The sequence below is a fragment of the Triturus cristatus genome, chromosome 7 (assembly GCF_964204655.1).
Source record: "Triturus cristatus chromosome 7, aTriCri1.1, whole genome shotgun sequence".
Lineage (NCBI taxonomy): Eukaryota > Metazoa > Chordata > Amphibia > Caudata > Salamandridae > Triturus > Triturus cristatus.
The window spans coordinates 1,160,170,536-1,160,196,395 of NC_140590.1; the positions used below are offsets into that span (position 1 = coordinate 1,160,170,536).

At 44.4% G+C, this 25,860-nt stretch overlaps 1 protein-coding gene across 2 annotated transcripts in view; it reads left to right on the forward strand.

Annotated features, from left to right (window-relative positions):
- Positions 1 to 25,860, forward strand: part of REEP2 (receptor accessory protein 2) — a 168,819-nt gene that overhangs the window by 117,726 nt on the left and 25,233 nt on the right. The window contains exons 2-6 of one of the 2 annotated variants that reach the window (XM_085618406.1): positions 6,548 to 6,814; positions 7,267 to 7,343; positions 13,049 to 13,169; positions 14,001 to 14,114; positions 14,419 to 14,578. In XM_085618406.1, the coding sequence (XP_085474532.1) occupies positions 6,647 to 6,814; positions 7,267 to 7,343; positions 13,049 to 13,169; positions 14,001 to 14,114; positions 14,419 to 14,578 (640 nt within the window). In that variant the 5' untranslated portion in view covers positions 6,548 to 6,646. The remainder of the gene's footprint in view (positions 1 to 6,547; positions 6,815 to 7,266; positions 7,344 to 13,048; positions 13,170 to 14,000; positions 14,115 to 14,418; positions 14,579 to 25,860) is intronic. The other variant, XM_085618407.1, reaches the window with a different exon arrangement.

Below are 25,860 nucleotides of genomic sequence, written 5' to 3' on the forward strand. Positions count from 1 at the left end.
TCAAAGGTCAGTAAAGGCTCACCACACATTGTGCCATTCGGTGTAACCTGTACGTTTTTGACCTTTCAGAGTTTCTGATTCATCTACTGTTAAGTCTTTGCTAGATCGGCTGCAAGGTAGCAGCGGTCACCCTTAACAAAGGGTGGTGAGGTGGGTGGGGGAGCGCAGGGGTGGGGGAAAGCGCGCGGGGGGGGGTAGGAAGGGGGACGGGAGGGCATGTTACTAAAAATAAAAAAATAAAACTTACCTGACGCCGCCTCCTGCATTGCATCGCTCCTGCTGGCCTCTTCCTAGGTCCCAGCAGCCCCTGGTACAGACTCCTAGCCAATCCCAGCACGGGTATTGGCCTGAGCAGGCAGGAAAGACGCCCTGCTCAGATCATGGAGTCTGTGGGGTTTTTCCAGCCTTTCTCCAGCCCCGCTGCTGCATGCAGCTGGGCTGGAGAAACCTAAGTGCGCATGTGTGTTTTGGTCGGCCTGAGACGGCCGGCCAAACACTCATGACCACTTCGGGAGTGCACAGCCACTCCTCCTTCACCCTCCTATGCCCCGCCCCATCCCTCCCTGCACAAGCTGGCTCAGAGCCGGCAAACAAAAAATAAAACCATGCTGCGCATCGTTTTATTTTTCGTTTGCTGGCTGTGCACCAGGCAGCAGGGAAATGCTCCTCCGCCATTGCAGAGGAGCGCCACTGCTGCAAGGCCTTTTTAACTTCTAAGCAGCACACTTACTTGATGCATTCGCCCACACAGGTCTGCAGTCAACTGTGCCTTGCTGTGTGTTCTGGCTTTAGTTTCCTTGGCTAGGTCCCAGCTTTGTCGGGAAACAGCATCATGAACTTTTCCTGATCAGAACCGGGCTGTGGAGCCTCTTCCAAAACAAAAATGATAACACAAAATTGCAATGGAAGAAGGCCAGGCCCAAGGAAAGGACCCCTGGCGCAGTGGCTGTCTTGTCACAGGTCAGCACCTGCACCTAGGCCACCCAACCCTGCTGTGAAGGTCGTGCATATCAAGTGGGCTGCCTACAGGACCTGGCCTTTTGCCAGGCACTGCAGCTAACCTACCCCGGGTGCCCAGCCCTGGCTGATATTTAATATTTTTATATTTTGTAAAACGCGACCTATGCCCGACGGCATCCTGGAGCTGGTTTCTGTGAGATTCTGTACTGAAAAAGGCCAAAAACAGAAACTATAGATGGAACGAGAAAAAAACATGTTTTAAGAAGTTTTTGAAAACATTTCAGATTTGATTGGCTTCTACGTGTCAGGGCAGCTGGTTACATAGCTGACAGGTAGAGCAGACGAAGCTTCTACCCTCCCCTCCCAAGATACCTTGCAAATTTTGAGTTAACTCACTGTTTTAGGAGATGATCGAAGACATCTTCTAAGGCATTACCTAGATAATTTCTCTTCAGGTATTCTAGACTTGTATAATGGAGAGCTTTATGCGCTGCCCACAGTGCTTTAAATGCCACTCTTTTTTTACCAGGAGCCAATGAAGCTCCACTAGTGTGTTTGAGACTGAATCGCACTTCGAATGTTCATGAGGAGGCGTGTCACAGCTTTCTGTACTGTCAGTAGTTTCTACAGGGAGCCCTGCTGCATGCCCAAATAAAGGTCATTGCAGTAATCTAATCTCGACAAGACGAAAGATGGCAATGACAGTTTTCTGTAGTTCAAAGGGAATAAAAGGCTCAATTTTCTTCATTTTGTTTAGCAGAAAAAAACAAGAAGAAATTAGCGTGTTGGTCTGGTCAGTAAAGGAAAGTTTGGAGTCAAAAAATACCCATAGGTTTCTCACTTTGGGTACCTGTCTGGGGAGGGGACCCAAGGTCGGTTGCCACCTGTAGAGGTTTCAGAACGAGGTGTCCTTCCCAAAGGGGAGCACCTCCATTTTTTATTAGTTCAATTTGAGGCAGTAACCAGTAACTGTTCATCCAACTAACAATTGGTAGAGCTGGGTGTCAGCATAGAGGTAATTATATATATATTTGCTTGTTTTAGAATGGTAGTAAGGGGTTCCATGTAAATGTTGATGAGTGTGGGAGAAAGGACTGAGCCTGTGAATCAACCCTTCTGTGGCCACCCCCAGCGTTGATTCTGTACTATGGGTTTTTCTGAAGCCACATAGTGCTCCATCCAGAATCTGATTTTGATCTAAATATTCAGAGAGGGTGATATTCAAATGCTTCTCTAACATTTTAGCTGGCATAGGAAGGTGCAAGATGAGACAATCATTATTTTCTTTGTTTGGGTTAACTGAGGGTTTCTTAAGCAAAGGGAGGTTGGACCCCTTTTTCCAGTTGGTGGGGAAAATGCCCACATTAATGATGCCGTTCAGTAGGGTACTAAGAGGAGTAGCAACTGTGCCTGCTATCTCCTGGAGGACTTTTGGTGGACACAGGTCAGATGGGACTCCTGACTAAATTAGCCCTATTAAATTTGACACTTGCTCCCTAGTTAGCTGTCCACAACCCCTGGTACACATGGCCTTGTCCATCCCCCCTCTGTTGTTTTTTTGCCTCTCTCTTTCTCTCTTACTCTCTAACACTCTTTCTCATATCCTTTCTGTATTTTTTTCAACCATTAATGAAAGTTGTGAATCCAATCCAATTGCTATTTTACAAACTGATGGACGAATCCGCTACTTAAATTAAGGCTGACAAGTTTGCAGTTGTGTTTTCAGCTGCAAATTCTTCACAGTTTTCTATGTTTTTCCTGGGGTGTTGCTCAAATTTTCCATGGGTATGGGCCCTACACCACTGCCATAGCTTTATACACTTGTTGTAGTGCCTCCTCTTTCCTGTGGATAATGTTTTCCACGACTCGAAAAATCACAAATCAAACTTGGTTCCCAATTTTCAAGATAGTGAAGAAAAAATCTACAGATACCTTCACCAGCCAATAATATTTGTTCAAGGGTTCCCATGTGATTGAAAGGAGACTCATAGCTTTAAATGACAGAGATACATAAAAGTGACAAATATTTCAACACCATGTGGACAGCAAAAGCATGCTTTATGATTAAAGTTCTACTTCCTTCCCTAGTTTAGTGTAAATCCGTTCAGCAGTTTTGTTCTACTTGTGAGTAAAAATTATTTGGATGAGGTCAAATGGGAACACGCATCTCTCCCCCATTAACTTGTTTTCTCTTGCACTTACGAATGAACTGGATGAAGTTCAAGAAGCTTCATGTTGTACACATGGTTTGCCCAACTATTCTTGATGCATTAAAGACATCTCTTTACGGTGTACTTTCTAAGGCGATAGCACCTGACCTTGCTGGGAAGATAGACACCTTCTTTGTACTTGCCGCACCCGCTGACTTTGGTTTATTGATAATGTTTATATTAATTATTTCCTGCTGCATCATGCGGCTTCTGTTGTGCTGGATGTCATGGTACCATCTTATCCTGCATGTACTGGCGCCTGGACCTCTTGCATACTCTCACTTATGCTATCTGCTCCCATCTGTGCTGGCTGCTCTGCTCTCTTCTGTGCTGGCTTCCTTGTGTGCTGTGTTCCACCTCGTTTATGCGGAGTGGTGTCATGGGCATCAACATAAGAGCAAACTTTCCCTTTTCCCAAGTTTGAAGAGAAGACCCTAAGACAATTGAATCAGATAAAATAAATCCGTGGTCTAAATGTATAAGGACATCAATACATTTCCATGTTGCTAAAGTACAAAATCATGTGTGAAGAGAAACAAATGTAAATATATAAAATCAAACAATATTAAAAAGGAATGCTTATAAAAAGAGTTTATTAAAAAGTTATAACAATGTTACCACAAAATTCACTCTGAGAGATTAGCTAGAGTACACTGTTTTTACTGTTTTTACACATGCACGATCCAGTCTGCCTTTCTTTCCACCCTTCTACCCAGGGTCCTCTTCTGCAGACTGCTTTCCCTTCCTTACCTTTGGTGTTGTTTCCTCTGTCACGGGAGTCCCGGTGGTTGGATTCGTGGGGGAGTAACATCTTCGCTTCCTCTAGTGCTGCTTTGCGAGCGCTCAACACGCTTTGTGTGTTGGCCAGGGCTACTTCCAGCTTGTGGGATTCCGTGGAGTCCCTTCTGTCTTGTGCCTCTCAAGAAAGTGTCGGTGCTGATCTGCAGCACCATGTGATGGAGGGCCGGGAGTTGGCCGCGTTTATTCTTCGTTCGGCCCTGGATGTTTCTGATGCTCTCGGCCGCACTATGGCAGTTTCAGTAGCTCTCCGTCGCCATGTTTGGTTGAGGGATATCGTTTTCCCTGAGAATGTTAGGGAACATCTGGTTGACCTGCCCTTTGATGGGGTGCTTTTGTTTAACACCCATGCGGATGCTGCCATTCAGCGGCTCCTTGAGGGGCTCCGTTCTCCTCCTCCTCCTCCCCCTACATAAACTTGGCTTGTAGGTCCTCTGCTGCTTCTGGGCGGCGTTATCCCACCCCTTTTTCGGGGGTCTGGTGGTTCGGTTGGACCGTCTGTCTATTCTGTGTGGGTTGGTGTGCCTTCGGGGTCCTTAGGTTGACCCCTTTGTGCTGTTGGCTGCTGGTACAGCCCCTTCCCCTTCGACTTTTGTGTTTCTTTGGTTGTGGTCCACCCATATGTGTCCTCAGGTTGGGCCTTCTGTGTTTTTTTTGATTAGCTGATTGTCAAGCCATCGGTGGTTCTATCTGCAGGTCCTTTCTGTTCTGTCCTCTGCTGCGGGATTTTTCCCTAAGAGGTAATCCCATGTTTTCTTGGGACGTATCATACCCTACCTTTATGTTCTAGTCCTCTGCTGCGGGGTTTTCCCTAAGAGGTGTTCCCATGTTTTAGTGGGACGTATCATACCCTATGTGGGGTACTTGTAGCTATTGCATAGCTCTGTCCTGCGCAGGGAAGGTATGGTCGCCCCTTTTTCGGGTTCCCTGCCTTTCTTGGCATCATTGTATGCCGCTGGTGCGGTCTCTTGTATCTTGTCCGGGCGCAGCTTGTGCTGCTCCGGGTTCTGTAATTCTCAGTGTTCACTACATCGCTTGACAGTTTGGCATGCTGTCTACGGTGTCGTGTTGTGGTGTTTCCGCCTTCTTGTGCGGCGTTTCGGCCTGGTCCTCTGTCTGGTGTTCCAGGGGGGCTGGGTTTTTCCTGGCTTTCCTGTGTTCTGGTTGACGTCTTGGTTCGTCCTCCGTGTCTTCCCCTTTTTCTCTTATGTCTGGTCCCATTTCTCTTCATGGGTCGGTGTGTGTCTATTGAACGATCCTTCTTTGGGGCTTGTTCTGCATTTTCCTGGTCTCTGCCCTCGGCCTGCGCCTGGCTTGTTCTGGGTGCACTGCTCCATGGTGCTGTCCGCTGCCAGCTGCGCACGCCTGCTTGTGCTGGTCCACCTCCGTGGCCCTTGTTGTGCTACCTTGTGCCCCTGCCTCTTGTTCTGCTGGAGCTTTGCGCACCTGTGCCTTTCTTCTTATGCCTGCGTTCCTTGGCTGTGGAGCCGTTCCTGCCTTGCCTGCTTCCTGTGGCTGATGCCTGTTCAGCTGTCCTCTGTCGCTGTGTGTTTTCCTATGGCAGGCTCTTCCTCCAGTTCTACCTCTTTTCCCTGGAGTTGGGGTCGTTCTTTCCTCCTGGGTGCTCCTCAACGGCTGTCGTCCCTACGAGGGTTTGTCGCTGTTGTTCCTTGAATGGGCTTGGGGTCTCCTGGTCTTCCCTTCTCCTTGCTGGGGCCCTGTGTTTCTTCCTGCTGGGGAGGTTCTCTCGCAGGCCCTCCACACCTTTGGGTATGGCTTGGGTATCTTTTCTACGTTAAGGAATCTGTGGCTAATAGTCTATATCAGATGTACAAGTTACTTACCTTCAGTAACGATGTATCTGGTAGAGACGATTCTAGCTGCAGATTCCTTCTGGGCCCGCCCTTCCTCCCCGTTCTGCGAGGACCTTTAGTTTGGTTTTCTGAACTCGCCTCCGTCCGGGTGGCTTGTCTCCTGTGGGTGTCCGCTTCGCTTCTGCTCGGACAGGATACTTTGTTCTTCTTGATTGTTCCACCCCTTCCCTTATGATACATGGTCGGTTGGTTCATGTGTGCTTCTGCATCCCTCCACCCTGCTTTTTCTCCAGTGTAGGGGCCTGCTTTTACTCTTCTCCGTTTTACTTGCTTGGGGTTTCTGCTTCCTTTGCAGTCCTCTGAGTTGGTTTTTTTTTTGGCCTGTACCTCGCTCTTTTTGCTCCTTTCAGGGGATACGGCCCTCCTTGGTGGTGTCGTCTGGGGGTGAATTGCTGTTCCTCCTTTGTTCCGAGCTTGTTGCCCTTCACTATTGTGGATTGTGATTGCAGTCTCTCTCTCTCTCTCTCTCTCTCTCTTCTGCTATGGCCTTTTTCACATGCTTCTGCCCCCTGGGAGGATGTCGCCTTAGCTTGCACAGGTGTTCCTCAGAGCGGTGCTCTGCTCTTTCACTGCTATGGCTTTCACCGCTATGGTTTTTTGTACCTTAGTGCTTGGCACTTTTCCAACTGGTGCTGTTCCTCACCTTTCGTTTCTCTCTTTTCTGTTTCACTGATTTTTCGCACACTGTTTCCATACTCTCCACAGTTTTGTTTGTGATGGCTCCACGTTGTGGCGCGGAAAAGTTCTCCGAAGAAAACTGATGTCAGCGCGCCGGGGTGGGACTTATGTGACCTCGCTGACATCATGCCCGCGGAGGACGTCAGGGCGACGTCGCGTGGTACCGCTTCCCCCCGGCGCGCAGAGATGCGGGGTCAACGAAAGTTTTCCGGGTCCAGTCTCACGCCTGGGGATAATTCTACGTTAAGGAATCTGCGGCTAGAATCGTCTCTACCAGATACATCGTTACCGAAGGTAAGTAACTTGTACATCACTGATTTATTTTATCTGCATCAATTGTTTTAGGGTCTTCTCTTCAAACTTGGGAAAAGGGAACGTTTGCTCTTATGTTGATATATACCCATCCCTTTTCCGAGGATCAGGGTACCTCCCTTATATTGTGACAGTCATGGGCATCAATTCACCCAAATGCCATGGTTGATTGAACTGATATTATACACCCTTTGACCCCAGTTACATCTCAGGACTTGGTCACACTCTTCAGTAAGGTGCAGAAACTGCAGGTAAACAATTCCTATAATATTTTCCTGCCACTGCCTCCATGATTCCTGAAGCCAGGTTAGCAAGGGCTGTACTGCTAGTTAATGTCCATGGATGCTCCACTCTTTTCGGTGCTTGCTTATTCCCTCCACACTGGGTGTCTGTGATAGATGCAGAGCTGTCAAAGTTACTATTTGTTTTTGCAGGTGAAATGGATGATGTACTGGATCGTATTTGCCCTCTTCACAGCTGCAGAAACAGCAACCGACCTCATAATCTCATGGTGAGTATGGCCGATGTTAATTCGCCCTTTGCTTTTTTATCGCCCTTATAGTGCATTCATTGGGTCTGTGTCTGACCCTTATATAGGTTGACATTTAACACTGGTCTTTAACTGACCTAGCCAATTGGAAGTGTTCATGCTAATGGTATAGACATGAATGCCCTCAGCTCCTGTGAAAGAAAGACAGACCGTGGACAGAGTGTTTGTGGCGGTGGCCAGACGCTGGGCTATTTGATGTCGAGCATGTTCCTAGCAGTATCACGATCCTCACAGGCTGAAAACGACTCTGTCCAGCATTGATAATGCTGGATCCTGATGCGTATGTGTGACTGTGGTGAGTACTAGAGGAAGGATGGCTGCGTGACCTTAGCTTTCGCCACACATGTCTATCAAGGTGGTGGGTTGTTGAAGTAGCTTCAACTTTGGACCTGGCTTTTTGAAGGACCTACAATCTTTTGCTTGTCCCTACCCCGTTTCACGTACATTGTCTCCATTTTCCTTTAGTCTTCATTTCGAAGCACGAGGGATGTTGTTTTGCTGGCAGGAGTTCAAATAGTGGTTGAACAGGCTTTGATCGTGCCCCTCTTTCCTTGGCCTCTATACTGTGAGATGTAAAGATCTCTGGCTAGGCAGGAAGAGCCAGGCAGCCAACATTTTACAACACCGCTCACTTTTTAGTGTCCTGACTCAAGGGGAAAGAACAACCCTGGTTGGGGCCAATTGAATTATTCTTGGATACCTCGATTTTTCCTTTCCAGTTGTCTTTATAACCTTGAGAGCTAAGTCATGATTAGTGTTATTTGGTGTATTGGGCAGGAGGAGAATGGGAGAAAATCATCCCTGTTACAGTGCTTCTAGAATTACCTTCAGCTGGCTATGAGTCTTTGTGCTCTGCACGGTGAGAGTTTACAGAGGAGGGAACGAATTCTTCTGTACCTTCCCCAGGAGTGGGACTTACTGGCGGACACCACAGGCAGCACACAGTGACTAGAAACTCGTCCGATAGCCCTTTCTCCTGGAGTCATGGTGAGGGCGTAGCTGGGCACAGTTCCCCCTCACTGTAGAGCAGCATTGACTTTACCTCAGATGCAGGGCAGGAGGATATTTTTCTGATCTCAAGTTGGTGGCACAATGAGTTTACCCGTATTTAATGCCCAAAGGTGGCATATGTACTAGAGCAAGGCGCTGTGCATGGTTTTCAAAACAATTTTGTTGTTGCAAAACCTGCCATTCGCAAAACTACAGGAATTGTGGTTGAATAGATGTGTTCTGATATATTTAAAGCCCCTGTTCTGGATGAGAAAAGACATTCTGATTTGCAAAAGGGCCCTACTCGAAAGGACAGCCTGGACTTTGAAATTGCTGCCACACTGAGGTTTGTGAGCTGTTAGGCTCTGCCTTGTACAGTTTGCAGGAGGCAGTGGAGCACAGCATTGCTAGTAGAGTTCTACTCTTTAAAGCTGCCTACCACCGCTGTCTGAGGCTAAGATGTAACAGAATTCCAAATTGAGATGATTTAAATTATTTTGAGAGGTCTCATATAGTGTACTGTTGTAAAATGGAGGATGTGAACCGTCAAAGGCTTGGTGTGTAACATATCTTACGTTGACTTTTATTTTGGCTTCAAAGGGTTGAAGGACGATATATTTTGGTGCACAGTAGTGTGAGAAAACCGCTCCATGTATTTTGTTAATCTGGCTGCTGCATAAAGGGATGCTTTTAGCTGAGGCACCTCAGAGGTATGGATAGCAGAGAGGATGAAGTTACCAGAGTTGATCTGTGAGATGACTACTAGTGACTAGTGATGAGATGGAGTGGAACATTGGCTGATTTACCAGCTAGTTCAGATGTAGCCTTCTTCAGGTGCAACCTAAGGGGTTTGGCTAGTTGTCTTATGTGAAGGCTGAGTAATTGATGAAACCTGTTTTATCACTGTTGTGTTTGAGAATTGCGTTTTGGGTTTTATGATGGGAATGTCAATTTATTGTCAATTGAATTTTAAGAGATGTGGGCCTTGTTTGCAGTTGCAAGCCCAGTGATTGACAAAATCAGAGGATTCGCGACTGCAGCAAGGCTTTTTGCAATGTACTGAAGCCCGTTCACAAGCCTGGAAAGTTTTTACGACTACTAAAATGGCCTGTGATAGATACTTCTATCCATAGATTTCTTCCCCTTTTGAATCCTCCCAGGCACCAGACTGTATCTGAAAAGAATCCTGCAATAGCTCCTGCCCACTTGTAGGTGGCACCATCACCCTCCACCACTGCTCCATCACACTCCAGACATGACTCAGAGCTTCATGAAGGTGCTTGTCCTGCACGCTGACATCAATAATTTTTTTGTATGCCCTTAGCTTCAGAGTGTGGATGACAATGTTAATTCAATAACTGTGTAACTTGGAACCATATTACTCCCCAAAATCCACTCCACAGAATGGGGAGGTGGGTGGGTATTCTGTAGGTATGTTGAGTAGCCACTAGAAAGAACATTACCAAAGGCAAGTTACTTATTCTTCTGATAAATACATCTACCACCAACCCACCTTTGGAATCAGTACTAAAGCAAGCCACCTACCAAAAGCAGGTGGGCCTAAGGGGTGGACTTACATCAGGAAATCCTGCTAAACCGAATGGGCAAAATGGCCCTCCCTGCAGAACTCAGAATTGACACAGTAGTTCCTGGTGAACGGAGGGATGAAAACCCACATATAGGCTTGACAGATGTCTAAGACAGTAACATCCCCAAACAGAGCCTTGGTCGCAGTCATAGCTGTAGTATGAGCCCTCAGGAGGTTCCTTTGTAACCACGGCATAACACATTTTAATGCAGAGGACAGTCATTGGGTTAAGGTTCACTTCTGAACCTCCTCTCTCTCCTACTGGGTTTGTTTTTCTAAACCAGTTATCTTTTCTTTCAAGCAGTTAGCTTTTCTTCCAAAAATTATAATTCGAACAGTATAGCAGGAACTAAATATTTCAGAACATGTCACCCTTATCAAAAGTAGATGTAGGTCGTGGACTTGTACAGTATCTGTCCGTAGTATCCAAGTCCTGCAACAAACATGCCCTGATACACCAGAAGGCAATCAAAGAGCAGGAGGTCAAGTTTTACATTGCCAAACACTAGAAACAAAGGCTGTCCCTCTCCAGGTTGCCTTCATCATGCAAGCTGAAGTCGAGGGTCATGTTAAAGCGAAAGCACAAGAAGCACAAACAAGACTCCCTTACTTCCAAATGCCCTTGTTCACAGGGGAGGTCATATAGTCAGTGATCACAAACCTAATACTTGTCTTGTTTTCTTCCTTGGAGTCCATTCCGAATCTCTAACCAAGGCACCTGGACTTTACCTAGCCATTGAAAACTCCACAGCAAGTCGCAAAATTCAAGGAGACATCGCTATTGGTTTTAAACATGGTGCTAACTTCCTCTGGTATAGATTCTGGCTGCAAGGAGCGGTCGGTGCCTCCAGTTGCACTTCAGCTGGTGGGCCTTTCCTTTACATTGACTGTCTGTTGACTGACTGTGTTCAGAATACACTTTTCCTAAGACCTTTCTGGATGGTGCCCGAATTGGTGCAGACACCAGCTTCAGCAATGTCGATACTGAAACCATCAAAAATGGCTCGAAGGGTCTTGTACTCCACACTTCTAATCCTAAACATGTGCCTTCCACCTCGGCTTCCCCTTGGTGAAGATCGTCTGGCCTAGCAACAGAGTGATCCTCTTCATCAAAAACTCCGCAATCTACGGCTACATGCATGGAGATTGGATGGAACCAGCTCAGCAGCTTTGATCTTCCAGTATAAGAGATTCATGTCATTCTGGCAGTGTGCCATCTTTCCCCCCAAACCATACATTTGGACCTTTGTTCCCTGTTTCTCTACTGGTGTGGTTAGAAGCAGGTTGACCACTTACAGACAAAGTTGTCTAACAATCTGTTTGATTTTTCATCAACCGGGCAAAGTTTTGCAGTGGACACAGTTAATGTTATATATTGGCCTTTTAGTCTGTCTCTATCTGTCAAAAAAGCACTCACTATTCAAATCACCTTTTGTGAAGTCAAGTCCATTCCTCAGACCCACCTCTTCGGAAGGGGTAGTATTTTTGTATTTAGTCACAATATAAGGAATCTCTTGTTAGATTACTTACCTGTGGTAATGCTTTTTCTCGTAGATATTATATAAAAATCCTCACTGCCCGCCCCCTTGGAGTGGATTTTCAGTTATTAATAAGGTCCCTAGTTAGCTGCCGCTCATTGCAATTGAAAGATCAGTCCTGTTAGCTACACTCCGAGTTCTTCAGTTCACAATGTCTAATGATTAAAATTACATCAACATGGTGTCTTTATGCTACCTCGTGTCGGCATGTCTGTTGGCGTGATAGAGTTGCAGTGGAAGTCAAGGTATCTCCCCCTGTTGGTGCACAGGAGCTATTTCAAGAGTTTTCGTATCCAGTCTGGCACCTGGGGAGATTCAAAAGGTGAGGAATGTGCAGTTGGACAGAGAATCCATCAGAAAGGGTGTTACTGAAGGTAAGTAACTTATTCATGACCTTATGTATGAAGGCCTTCCAACATTTTTGCGCCAACATTGTGCCACTTTTTGTGACGCAGCAGCAGCATAAACAATGCCCCACATCATGCCATATTTACAAGGTGATGAATCTAGGCAGATGCGTCACCTTGTAAAGCCCTGCGCCACATGAAACCTGCGTCAGGCATAATGTATGAAGGGTGGGCGTCCCCACGTAAAAAAGGGTCGTAGAAATGTCACAGTAAAATCCATGAGATTTCACTGTGACACTTCTAGGATGCTACTGTGTCAAAACCTTACACCTGCTACATGGCAGGCATAAGGGTGACGCAGTGCCATAGGCACATGTCTACACCATACATTGCTGGAGTTGTGTCATGCTTGCAACACAACTCCAGTAATGCGTGACTTTTGAACCGACAGATATGTCAGAATTCCTGACGTATCAGTCATTCCTTGCGACATGGAGTGGCCTACATTAAATTTGGCACATCCATCATATTGCAAGAAGGGCACAGTGAAAACTGGTGCAACGCTGTTTTATCGCAGCGATGTAACAGTTTTCATAAATGAGGGCCTCATTATTTACCTCCAGTAACGCCCTTTCTGGCAAATACTGTCTATCCATGGATTCCTCACACCCTGTCCTCCTCCCCATTCTTTGGAGTGGATTTAAAGAGTAACAAGTTTCTAAGTTAGATTTGCTCACTTCTTTTTATCAACTCTTTCTGGCCGGCTATGCTCCACATCTGAGAGTGTAGCAAAAAGGAGGATAACTGTCAGCAGGGCACAAGGGCGGTGCTTATATGTGGCCCCAGTCGCCTGATTGGGCAGGGATAAAGCTGTAATGGATGCCGATGGTGCTATCTATTAGCAAGCAGAATGTATAGATGTTTTCAATTCCAATCCAATGCCGAAGAGGATTTGAAAAGATGAGGAATCTGTGGGCAGATGGAGCATCCGTCACAAAGGTCATTATCAAAGGTAAGTAACTTATTCTTCGGCATTGTGGTACTTCACCCTTCTCTTTTGGCCTAATTCTTACCTAGAGGACCTCAGCTGCTCATAATGGCCCTTCTGACAGCGTCAGGGTCTTCCTTTCATATCCGTGAGTCTTTCTGTGCTGACCCCTACTTGTCACCTGAAATGATTTTGGTTCCTTTTCTCTCCCCCAGGTTTCCTTTCTATTTTGAACTGAAGATTGCCCTAGTGATCTGGCTGCTGTCTCCCTATACTAAAGGTTCCAGTGTCCTGTACAGGAAGTTTATTCACCCCACACTATCCAGCAAAGAAAAGGTACATCAGGACAGGAGTCACAATGTCTCTGCGATGCTGTGTGACATGAAGTGAGGGGGAAGATCAGACATGGGTGATCTGCACCAGGGGCTCCTCATGTGCACTGTTGTGGCATGGAGACAGACATGAGTGATATATGTCTATGCAGTATGTTCAGTGTGGCAGGAAAGGTGGCATGAACTGGGAGCAGAGCTCAGATATGGGTAAAGTTCCATGGACATGGGTTACACTGCTTGATTTGTTGGCTGACGGGCGCGTTGTGGGACAGTCGAGCAACAGAGTTTTGCTCCTACAGTCCTGTTTAGTGTGTATTGTTTTTCGAAAGGTGCTAGAGAGAGCCCACCATGAACTAAAAGAACAGGGTTAAGATTGTTCCTTCTACTGTACCCCATTGGGTATCAACCGTGATCGAAAGGGGAAGCCACTCCACACCTATACTCTAGAACACGGGCGATCACTCTATTGCTACACTGTGATCTTAAGGGAGCTGACATCATCAAAATGTTCTGCTCTAAACATGAGCTCACCCCATGCCCACAGGATTCTAGAATTAGCTCATTTCTTGTCACAACCTACTGGAGAAAGTAGACCACTCTGTGCCCACTCAAGGGTGTTTCTTTGCTGCCCCCCCCCCCCCCCCATTCACACACTTTACCACATTACAGCTGTATGTGCATTCCCTGGTCTATTTTCCTATGGTCTCCATTACAACCAGCGCGCTCCCTTTGCATCCTTTCCACACTTGCCCTCTGCCCCTTACTCCTGCACCACTTGAATATATAACGTGATGTTTGTCTCTGACTTGAAGCTGTTGTATTCATGTTGTTGCAGGAAATCGATGAATATATCGCTCAGGCGCGAGAGAAGAGCTATGAGACCATGATGCGTTTTGGGAAGAGAGGCTTGAACTTGGCAGCCAATGTAGCAGTCAACGCGGCCACAAAGGTAAAGACCTGGACATTTAGGGGATTCTTAGAACAAATCTAGCTTAAGTTCTTCTCCCGTGGGATACTGATACTGATGCCCCGAAACGTGTCACACATGCATCCTTCTGTCATGGCCCATTCCCTGCTGGCAGTGAATACACCTGACTGACACCTCATGTGTCAGGCATTCCTTAGCCTGGCACCCCTTTCTTTTTCCTGACACACATACATTTGCTGTTTGTTTCGAAGTAAGGCCCCTGAGTGTCATCTTGCGCGCCAGCCATTGATTTTTCACTTGATTTTGCCCCCTGGTTTTCTTTTAGGGACAAGGGGTCCTGTCAGAGAAGCTTCGCAGCTTCAGCATGCAGGACCTGTCTTTAATCACCGACGAGGACCCTGTGCAGCCGAGGAGACCTCAGTCCCGCCCGCGGAGCTCGTCAGACGCCGCCGGATGCCTGGAGACGCATTCAAACTCGAGCACAGGTGAGAGGTCCAGATCTACTCTGAAGGTACTCCGCGTGCAGTCCGGTCACGTGCTCTGAGGAACGTTTGTTACTTCCGGTCTGGATCCGTGTCCTAGGCAACGGTGGAAGTTCCAGGTCCGAGCGGGTGCGTCAGGCCGGCGTGGTTACATTACGGGTGACTTGTTTCTCCGGGTGCATGTTGGGGCGGTAGGTGGGCTCTCCAGCTGCCCCAGGTGAGGGTGGGTGTCTCCGGTGAAGGGGAATGCTCCAAGTGCAGGTAGACATATTGTGTCGCTATGAAAAAATCTCTATGAAGAAAATTGGTGACTTCCGTGCCAGAAAAATAAAATGTAAAATATGTTTTGTTAGAAGTCGAATATGCCACAAAAATAACGGGGTTTAGTTGCTCAAAAGGTTAGAGGTTACTTACTGGGTTTTTTGGGTAAGCTAGAAATCAGGGTTCTAGTTGGAGTGTAGGGTAAAGGTTACATTTAAAGTTGGGTGGTATGGGTAGTTGAAGTGTATTTATGTTCACAAAGGAATTATAGCAATTTAGGTGTTCCAAATTCATTCAATATTAATTGAAATTTTCATTTTCATACAAACCTACTGGTGGACTCTCCTGGCACATAGGGTTAATGGGTGAACAAGTTAATGCCTCTAGGGTAACCAGGTGTTCTTTACGATCAAAAGCCCCATAGCTGTGTTGAATTGAAAGGACATGAAACATTGGACGTCGGATAAACAACTAGGAAACGTGTTTCAAAGCACTTTAGTTGAATACTTTTATTTGTAACCGCTAGCTTTGACATGCCAGTCTTTCATGCTTGCGCTTCCAACAGTGGACACATGGCGGCAGCAGAATACCAAGCTTGTAAAGTTTAGAAGTTGAAAGTTACTGAGCCATATCACAGCTGCCATAATAAGTGGATGGTGCATATCTTTTCGCAGCATACCAGTCCCTGGACAATAGCGAACTCTTTATAATCTTGGAAACAATGTTGAGGACGTCTGTCCCGAAATGGCAAAAAGTGTCTCCTGTGTACGTGCCATTTCAGTCAAAAGATAATTGTTATAAAACTAAGGATAGGTGTAATTTGCGTAATTCCGTGTAGCATTATCACGTGGAATTACCCCCAAATTAAGCGAAATTATGCAAAAGGAGTAATTCTGCATTCAGCGCTATTATGTTAGCGCATAAACACTCCTGCGTCTAAAATGGATGCGAGGATGCATTTTGTCCTATGAAACCGCGCTAAATACACAGTACATAATTAACAAGCATTGGCATAGCCAATAGGTCTTGCCTTTGAGACCTTATAAGTGTTCAGTTATGCAGCACAATATCCTTGGTGCAACAACATCAACTGTTACATGGCTAAACACTTATGAGGCCCCAAAGGCGAGACTTATTGGCTAAGCCAATGCTTGTTTGTTTTGCATTCTCTTGTTTACATATGATCCTCTTCCCTTGGTACTCACTTCAATTCCTTCCCCCTCACTCACTGTTAATACCTCTGCCAAAAAGAGGAGTGCTTTAACAGTATCTGAATTTGCCACAACTAAATTAAGAATTACTTGGGTGAGGCATACTAAATGTCAAACAGATTGTCAGGAAGTGCGAACATAAACTAAACAAACAAAACAAATGCTATAATTAAATTAACAATTATCAAGCAGGATGCAAATATTGGATTGAAATTTTAATAACACAGTCCTTTAAATTAATTAAGGAAATCCATTTAGCATGTAAATGTCATTTTTTATGTGAAATTACTTCTGTTCAGAGTTAGTCTGTGGACATAAGCAACTGTTCAAGAGTGTTGCAAAATACAATAAAACAGATGACCAACTTGAACGCTTTGCCTGTACATTTGTGTTACCCGATATACTTATAATAAGGCCTCAGTTAAATTTAAAAGACATTGTTTTAATTCGTCTAATATCAGAAATGTGGCTTTACGCTTGCTAAGCGTAATTTCCAACATTACACCACTTGGCATAATTATCCACCATTCATTGCACAAATTTACTGCAAACGCATAATTCATGACAAAACCATGCATTTTGTTCACAAGTTTAACAATGGAACTGAATCACTCAATGAGCTGAGAGAAATCGAATTAAACTTAAGGCTGCATTCAGTGAAGAACTTGAGCTCTGCACTTCACGTCATGGGGGAATGAACCCTCCCCGATTCTCCACGCAGAGGGTCTCTTGTCGATGTCTGGGGCAAAATTAGAGTTTTTAATAAAAGAACTATAAAAAAAATAGAGACGGTCACAAAGTTAGACACAAGATCAGCTATTGCGTGAATTTCTATCCTCCTGTGAGTGTTATGTGTTGAGCCACTTGCGAGGAAAATGAAAGCAAGGTACACACTCATGTACAAAATGCTTGTAACTTACTGATTTTAAATAGTTCCAGAACATTCACAAAAAAAAGCTAAGCAGGGTTTGTATATAAAATGCTTTTGAGTCACCTGCATGACCCGGTTTCAAAGTACTTGTGATAAAATAACTAAACGAGGTATGCACTGCATCCAAAATGCTTGTGCATAAGCAGCGTAGCCTGGTGTAGAGTACTCATGAGAGAAAGCTAAATAGCATTACAAAATTTTGAAAACAAAAAATTGTGATGTTCCATAAACATAGAAGTAGGACTACAATGTTTCATCGTTCACGGTGGATAGAACGACTTCATTGACAGCACTTGCCAACAGAAAGCACAGACATGAAAGCACAGACAAGGGTAAACCTAATACTTTATTAGCAAATCCAAGATGCTTGGCCCCCCCTAAAGTTAAACAATATATGCATTTGCATACAAAATGCCTGTAAGTTACTGATGTCAACGAACACTCACAAGAGAAACCTATGTGAGTGTGTTGCGCCCCAAAAGCGAGAAACTCCACAAATGAATGATTGGCCAAGAATTGTGAACTTTGCAATACTGGGCTCATAAAATATACACTTTGCACAACCCTAATGAAGGCCATCCTCATACTATCCAGTTCCATCATAACACACACCAACCTCTAGACACTCCTTAGAAATGCCAGCATCAGTGGCGGATGGTGACATTTGAAAGTAGTGGGCGTAAACTTTCTGTCGGAGTGCACCGTGGCGAGCGAGCGCAGCGAGCGAGCTCGACCACCTTAGAGGGGGTTCGGGGGGGTTTTTCCCCCCCGAGAAAATTTTGAAAAAAAAGTGGGTAAAGGGTGCATTTTCAAGCAAATTTGAGAAGCACAGAGACTAGAGCTGCAAACACACATAGAGCCCACTGCAGAGGGTATGTTCTTAGGTGAAGTCCTGATGAAACTAAAATGCATTAACATTATAATCTCAGTTTCCCCACTTAACAAAGAGAGTCATCCCCAGAAAATGAGTTCCCCATCCTGTTTCTTCATTACTTTTTCAGACAAAATTAGGAACATTCATAGACCATCCACACATGCATTAAGCACATTGTAAAAACAAAAAAAAGAATCACGTACAATAAAGCACAAATACACACACACAGTCGCACATACAGACATACATACCATAACACACACATACAGACATACACAGGCACATCTTGAGACTCAACATAATGAAGAACATGACAAAGAGACAGAGGGAGCAAAAATGTTTTGTGCTGATGGAGAGTTAATGTACTCACATCATGCCAGGAATCTGTGCCCAACCTACGGGTCAAAAGCTGTGACCTTGGATTTGACAGCGGGTCAATCATTGTAAACATCCTTACAATCATTTTGCTAACAGCAGAAAAGGGGCAAGTGCTCTGTTTGCATCAGAGATCCCTTCATTCCATATATGCCTTATGAAAACTGCACTTTTGAAATCTAGTCTCTCGCCGGGCTGTGTAGACTAGCGCATACATGGCAGGATAATAAGAATGTGCTTCTGGTGCTAACATTAGGAAGAGGGAGGTCGGAAGAGTTTCAGTACAAGTTGTTGCAGTCTAAACTAAATAAATTCAAATATAGTACACCGTTTTTACCGCCAAAAGCTCCAATACCCCCGGTCCATGCTTTTGGTCCATCGTACCGGGTCTGTGATCCAGTAATCTGCCAGCTTCAACGTACATGGTATTTTTGGCTTAGATTCTCATCTAAAAATATATATTTACGTACAGTTTGCCCGATACAGTCTGTGTTTTCCCACTAATAAACCTGCAGCAGTGATGCTCTTTTATAATAATGTGCTACGTAATAACAGCACTGAGGGAGTTTGCCAACACACAACATTCCTGTGCAAGAGCACGCTGCAGGCGCAAGGGCGCGCTGGAGGTAGTTACTACTGCCAGGAGTAGGCTCACATCACGAACAGTCAGTCACTTAGTATTACAATCCTGAGCCTTGTTAAGTTATTTGAACATACTCTTTTTTAAGACATTTTAGAGTCTCAAAATATCCTGAATCTGCAAATGTTTTTTGTGCATACATCCACCATGTTTTGAGAATTCCGCCAACTGTCTCACAGCTTACAGACAAACATAACCTCCTTCCCCCGCACTAACACTGTACCCTGATGGTGTTGCATAACCCAACACGTATTGAACAAACACAGTAATGCATCGCAAGTCGCAACCAAATGGTGTCCTGAAGTAGCCCACGTCGTCTACAAATATTCTACTTACTCCACGACTTCTACAAATATTCAGCATAAAACACACAAAAAAATCAACTCTTTATGCTGCGACTTCGAGGAAATATGCTGACACCCTGATCCAACCTTGCCTCATGTGAATATTGAAAGCAAAATCGCTGGCGTGACTGCTAACGTGCTCTTGATCAACGAGCGTCTGTGTCCCTAAATCTGAATCATGATTCCATCTAGAGTCTCTAGAGTCGCCGAATGGTACAAACTCCTCCCAACTCCCCCCTTGTGTAACGTAATTCCCGTTTCATATCACTTTCCTTCTTGTCTGCATAAAATAAACCATTAAATATTTATTTTAACCGAAATCCACAAAATATAAAATCTGGCCTTTAACGGAATAAAGAACAACTCTTAAAATGAAAGAGACTAAAAGTTGTTTACTCCGATGATGTTCCCATAAAAACGCGTTTGTATATTTTTGAAACAAGAGACGCCTAATCTGCGATAAAAAGAAAGGCTTGCCTTTGTGAAGGAAACCGCTTTGTCGGTGGTAGTAACAACTATATTAAAATGCAATTTCAATGACAAAGAAATACACACAAGTTCCAGGGAAGAAAGCCGTTCGCTGGAAACAAGAAAGACGCCCAGTTCCAAACTATTTTCAAATTAAAAAACCAAAATCACAAACACATAGATGTATATGTATTTGAAATGGGAATTCCAGTACCACCTGTTTCAAAATGAGCAGAAATGTCCCATTTTTTAATTCTTCACTTTATGTGACTATATTTGGCAATGTTGCCCCCTCTAAGAGCCATGATATACAGTGCTGCAGTATGAGAGCTAGGGCATACCATACCGCTGTAGTATGAGCACAAGACACAGGACCACAATATGGGAACCATAACATTAAGTCCTGCAGCATGAGAGCCAGGACATATCGTGCCACAATAGTATCAGTACAAGACACAGGACCACAATATGAAAGCCATAATATACAGTTCTGCAGTATGAGAGCTCGGACATACCATGCCACCGCAGTATGGCCACAAGACACAGGACTAACATATAACAGCCATAATATACAGAGCAGCATTATGAGAGCTCAGCTAGGACATACTGTGCCACAAGAGATTGAGCATAAGGCACAGAACTATGATATAAGAGCCACGATATACAGTGCTTCAGTGTGAGAGCTCGGACATACCATGCCGCTGTAATATGAGTACATGACACAGGGCTACAATATGAGAGCCATAATATACAGTGCTCCAGTATGACAGCTCGGACAAATCGTGCCACCATAGTATGAGTGCAAGACATAGAAACACAATATTAGAGCCATAATATACAGAGCTGCAGTATGAGAGCTCAGCTAGCACATGCCACCAGAGATTGAGGATACATATGGCACAGGACTACAATATAAGAGCCACGATATACAGTGCTGCAGTTTGAGAGCTAGGACATACCATGCTGCTGTAGTTTGAGCACAGGACACAGGACCACAAATGAGAGCCATCATATACAGTGCTTCAGTGTGAGAGCTAGGATGCCACCAAGTGGACTTGGAAATGCTTTTGCCATATTAAAAATAAATACCATCCTGCTCACTGGAAATTATTGGAACACGTCACTTCTTACTAAAATGCCCCTGCAGCGGTGGGAGGCGGTGGAACCAGTCTGAGACCAACTGAAGCTGTACATTTCATCCCAGGACACAAGGGGCTACCAGAACACGGCTCTGTAAACATTTCTTTCACGTGCCAAGCCTTTTCTCCGGGTTAGCCTGGGATGATTGAACAATGTCCTTGGTGGTCATTTTCGTTTGTTGTCCGTGCCCCATGGCTCGGATGCGCTGCAATTTGATTAGCCAAGTTTCCTTTCGCAAATGTTAGCGTGGTAAAGCAGTCAGGCCAATTCAAACAGGTGGGAGTGACGCTTTGAACTCCAACAGTGAGACGTAGTTGTCACACGCAATAATGGCCAGTGCAAAGTCAGACTATGTCACAAAGGTCCAGAAATCGCCGTCATCAGAGAAGCATATTATGTGGCGTGGCTGCCTAAATTATGCGGTACATAAAGACAAACTACTACTACTATTATTATGTGTCAATACACATAATAATCGATATTTAAGAAATCTTAATGCCAGGTGGTTAAAGTGGAGTAACATAGTTATAGAAACTGATTTGGGAGCATTGAGTACGCATTGTTGGAATGGACAGCTTTGTCACCAAAAAGGGCAACATAACGTGAACCAAGTACTCTGTTGGCCTCTCGCTTATACGTTATTTTTTTTACAAATATTTAGTTAAGCTCCAATCTTAACTAACTGTAAACATGTCTTTATTTGATATCTAGAGCATACATTTCTGGCATCCAAATATATCCACATAAAGTGAGAACCACGTGATTTTTAAATACTTGGTCACAGAATGTTCCAGTCACTGCATTACCGTCCGTGAGAGATATCTTTACTAGGATTCAGTCGTGGCTCGTGTCGTGTGTGGGAGGGGAAGGGGGGGGGGGGTGTCGCGCGGGGGTGTTTTAAAAAAAAAAAAATCCTACCTGTCCTGAGCAGGTCCGGGTCCGCGCTGCCTCGCCTCAGGTCCGTTACTTCTGGCGCCGCCGCCTACACACTCACTCACTGGAACAGGCGCAGCCCATCTGACCCTCTCAGCCAATCCTGGTGCTGGAGCAGCACCAGGATTGGCTTAGAGCAGGCTTACTCTCCGCCCGCCTACCCATTACGAGACCGAGGTTTGAGCCTTGGCTCAACCTCGCTCTCCTAATGGGCATGCGCCAGACTCGGGAAACACTAGTGCGCATGACTGGGCACGGTGCAAAAATCGCCCTCCGTCCCCACTCATGCGCACTTGTGTGCTGCTGGCTGCCTGTCAGTCAACATGACGCCAGACCGCCCACCCCCTTCAGACTCTGAAGGGGGTGGGCGGTCCAACGTCATACTGACTGACAGTTCTCCCTCACCGTCGTCACCGAGGAAGCTGCGGGCGTGAGGCGCGGGCGGGGGGGCCACGCCCCAACGCCCCCAATGGACGGACCGCCACTGGCCAGCATTGACCAAGCCAAAATCGTGCCAGCCAATGTTGTTTTAAGTTGTTTCTCCAGTCGCTAAGCTGTGCGATTGCCTATTTCTTACAAACAAATATGGGCACAGGAACTCATGGTACAGCTTGAAATATGTGAACGTATGCTTTCATTAAAAATAGCCAAACCTGTTTTTAAAAGATGCTCCTGTTTAGAAATGTTTGCTACAGTGAAATACATTGCCTACCACTGGCTACAATTTTAAATTTTTGCGCTTCGTTTAGATTTTGTTCAGCCTATGAAATACGGACTTTCAAATGTAGGCAATACTTTTCGCTACTCTTAATAATGAATAATTCGCTTGTGGGCGCCATTCTCCGGCTGAAATGCGGAGCCGATGTGGTGCGCCTGCGCAGATTGCTTCACAGGTAGTAACTAACCGCAAATGAAAAGCTAATGTGAGCAGTATTACCGTTAATTTATTTAATGCAAATGATTTGGTATATACGTACGGGCGTGTTCTTGAGTCAGGGCTAGAACAAACATTTGTATTTTCACCCAACAAACTAAAAAAAAGTTAATTTATGCGCATTATATCAAGCCGATGAAACTGACAGTAGTGTGTGGTAACTTCCCGTAGGCAGTAGCAGGGTTTGCGTGCGGTTCACGCACGCGCAAGATGTGCATGCACGGCTGCGGGTCCAGGGAAGGGGGCGGAGAGGAGGCTCTGAGGGAGAGCGACGTAAAGCCATATGGCTGCTTTGCGCGCATGCACGCCTCGTGCACTGTAGCTCTATGCCAGTGGTAGCACTTTGAAAAGTCCCTTACAAAATGTCTCTCCGAGCCAGCGCATGAGCTGCGCTCATCGAGACCTAAAAAGCAGCTGTTCGCACTCGCTAAAAGGGCACTTTGGGTAGGATTTCCCCCAAACTTATTCTCAGCATTTAGCCCTATTTTTGCAGTGTAAAATTTCCCCTCGCATCTTAAATGATCCCAAGGATGCATTTTGCTCTAAGAAATAACACTAAAGGCAATAGAACGCAAATAGCGAGCACAAACAGCTGCTCATGCACGCTAAATGTGCTCTGGCAGTGGGCTTTTCCCTTCAAACTACAGTTAATTATGTGAGCGGGTATAATTGTGTTATCGGTAATCCCGCATCAAAGAGTAACTCGAAATTACCAAAATGACTCCTGCATAATTGAAATTTCGCCCAGACCTATATAAAACCTTGTTGCTGGTGCAATAGAGTTAAGTGTGGTTTAAATTTACATTATTCCATTAACATTGCTGACCCTGTACTTTGTTCTGTTTGAGTCTTTTGAAAAGCTGGAAGGTAGCCCGTTCCTCCAGTTATTTCTTTCAGTAACTTGTTAATTGCCAGTGAAGGCAACTTTTAGGTGACAACATCGCAATGGAAATACATTTTATGCATTTTAACATAAATTATTTTTTTCTGCCTGAAAGACAACATAAGTCTGACGTCTATTCTGCTTGGAGTTTACAACTCTACCACATGGAGAGAAAGGGAAGAAAATACTGTACATCCCCCTAACAGCAACCTTACAAAACACAAAGGGTACAGTGTATAACTAAATGGGAATGGATTTACTTTCCTCTCCTACTTTAGCCCTTGGGGCAAATGAGAAAACCACTTGTTTCTGGATGAGGAAGCCTCACCCACATTATGTAGCATGCTTCATCATCAGCAAACTCGCCCATCCCTGAGAAGGTGGCACTACAAGGGTGGACTCAATCTTTTCTATGAGGGAGTTCTTAATAAAAGTGATGCATGGAAAACACAGGGATCCAGATGGGGTTACCCAAGGAATTTTCTTTAGTTATTGGTACCCTAGGTATTATTTAAAGTAAGTTCAGTGTGTTTTGGGTACAATTCCCCTTTCATCGTTTAAGATGGCAACATGTTTCTGCCTATTTGTGTGCCTATGGATGGGTCCTAGGCATTCGTCAGGACTGTACATTTAGTGAGTAGGGATTCTTGTACAGCCCTGATGCATGCCTTGATCAATCCCTAGGCACAGAAATGGACAGAAACGTGTTGGCATCTTAAGGATGAAAGGGACATTGTACCCATATTATCCTGAACTTTCAATCATACCTCCAATATGAATTAATAAAGGAAATTGAAATTATTTCAACACATAATTATAAAAATGTTTTACTGCACACTAATTACGTTAGTGAAGGTGGGCATTGCTCTTAATTATTGTTCTATAATTATTTATAAATTAAATGAATATATACATAAATACATTATTTAATACAAATTTAATTTGATGAGGTAATGTACTGTAGCATTTGTAGCAGTTCTAGGCTAATAATACATTTTTAAAATTAAATTAAATTTGTATTTATATTTCCAATAATTTGTTTTAAAGAATAATATTCCTTAATGCATTCCCCTATACTTTCCAAAAGGGAGATCTCTGTGTTGGTAATGGAGATATGCACCAATGTGTGAAAATGTACTACTCGTAACTTTATACACTTAAACCCTGCTGTAGAAGGCTTCACCCCCTGGCTTGACATGTAAGTCTAGACCTAGGTTTAACATCTTTAAATGGTGAACAGCAAAACATGTACATTTAAACTTAGACACAGGACTAGATTTACACATGAGTAAATTTACATGTGCAAAGTTAACTTTGTGAATCCGGCCTATAGTGTGGAAATTCCATTAAGTAATAGAAAATTTGACCGCCCTGATTTTTTGCACATAATTCCACCTCACTCATAACGTAGGCCGAACTGTAAAGCCTGTGCACAGATAACGTTTTAATGTTAATGTTCTCTATGTGCAGGAAACTTTTGACCATGTTATTTTTGGAGTACATTTTCACAGACTTATTAATTTTCTGCAATATGCTCATTGATTGGTGGTGCATGCTGGAAGAAGATGTGCATATAAGCGTGACAGAGAAAAAGGGTGGAGGGAAAGAGGAGAAAAGGAACAAGAGACTGGAGCAAGAAAGGTAGCGCAGTGTCCCAGCAACACAGCTTAAGCATGTATCCTCAAACAAGCGATAAACTCCAAAATTAAAAAAATTGAGACGATGAATATTCTCACTTTATCAGCAAGACATACAATTTCCAGCAGATTCTTCTTAAGGCGTCATTTTACACAGAAAATAATCATAATTGAAAACAAGCACTGGATACCAACAATTGTAAACACAGGTATTCACAAATTGTATACAAAATTTTATTTTTCATATTTGCCAATGCTGGGAGAAGTATAAAAACGATTGCTTTCTGTTTAGAAGGCAAAAAGAAGAAAAATAACTGACTGTGGCAAACAACATAGTTGAGTCTATTTTTCAGTTTTGGAATAGTCTCAAATGCATTCTAATGGAAGTACTTCCTTGATACATCGCAAGATGATAGCATGAGGTGACACAGTTACACTCCTCCGGGCAGAGACAAATCCCACTCTATGCATGTTTTAAAGAATTGGTTAAAATATGTCACCCAGACAGCTGCGCTGTCAAGCCAGGCCTAAAATGGTGAGTTTTTCTTCCACAGAAAAGACTTTATTACGAAAAATGTAGAATAGTCATGGACTGATATTTGGTGTATTGTAATTCATAGACATATTATTTTGGGGTCAGTTACAGTATGCAGA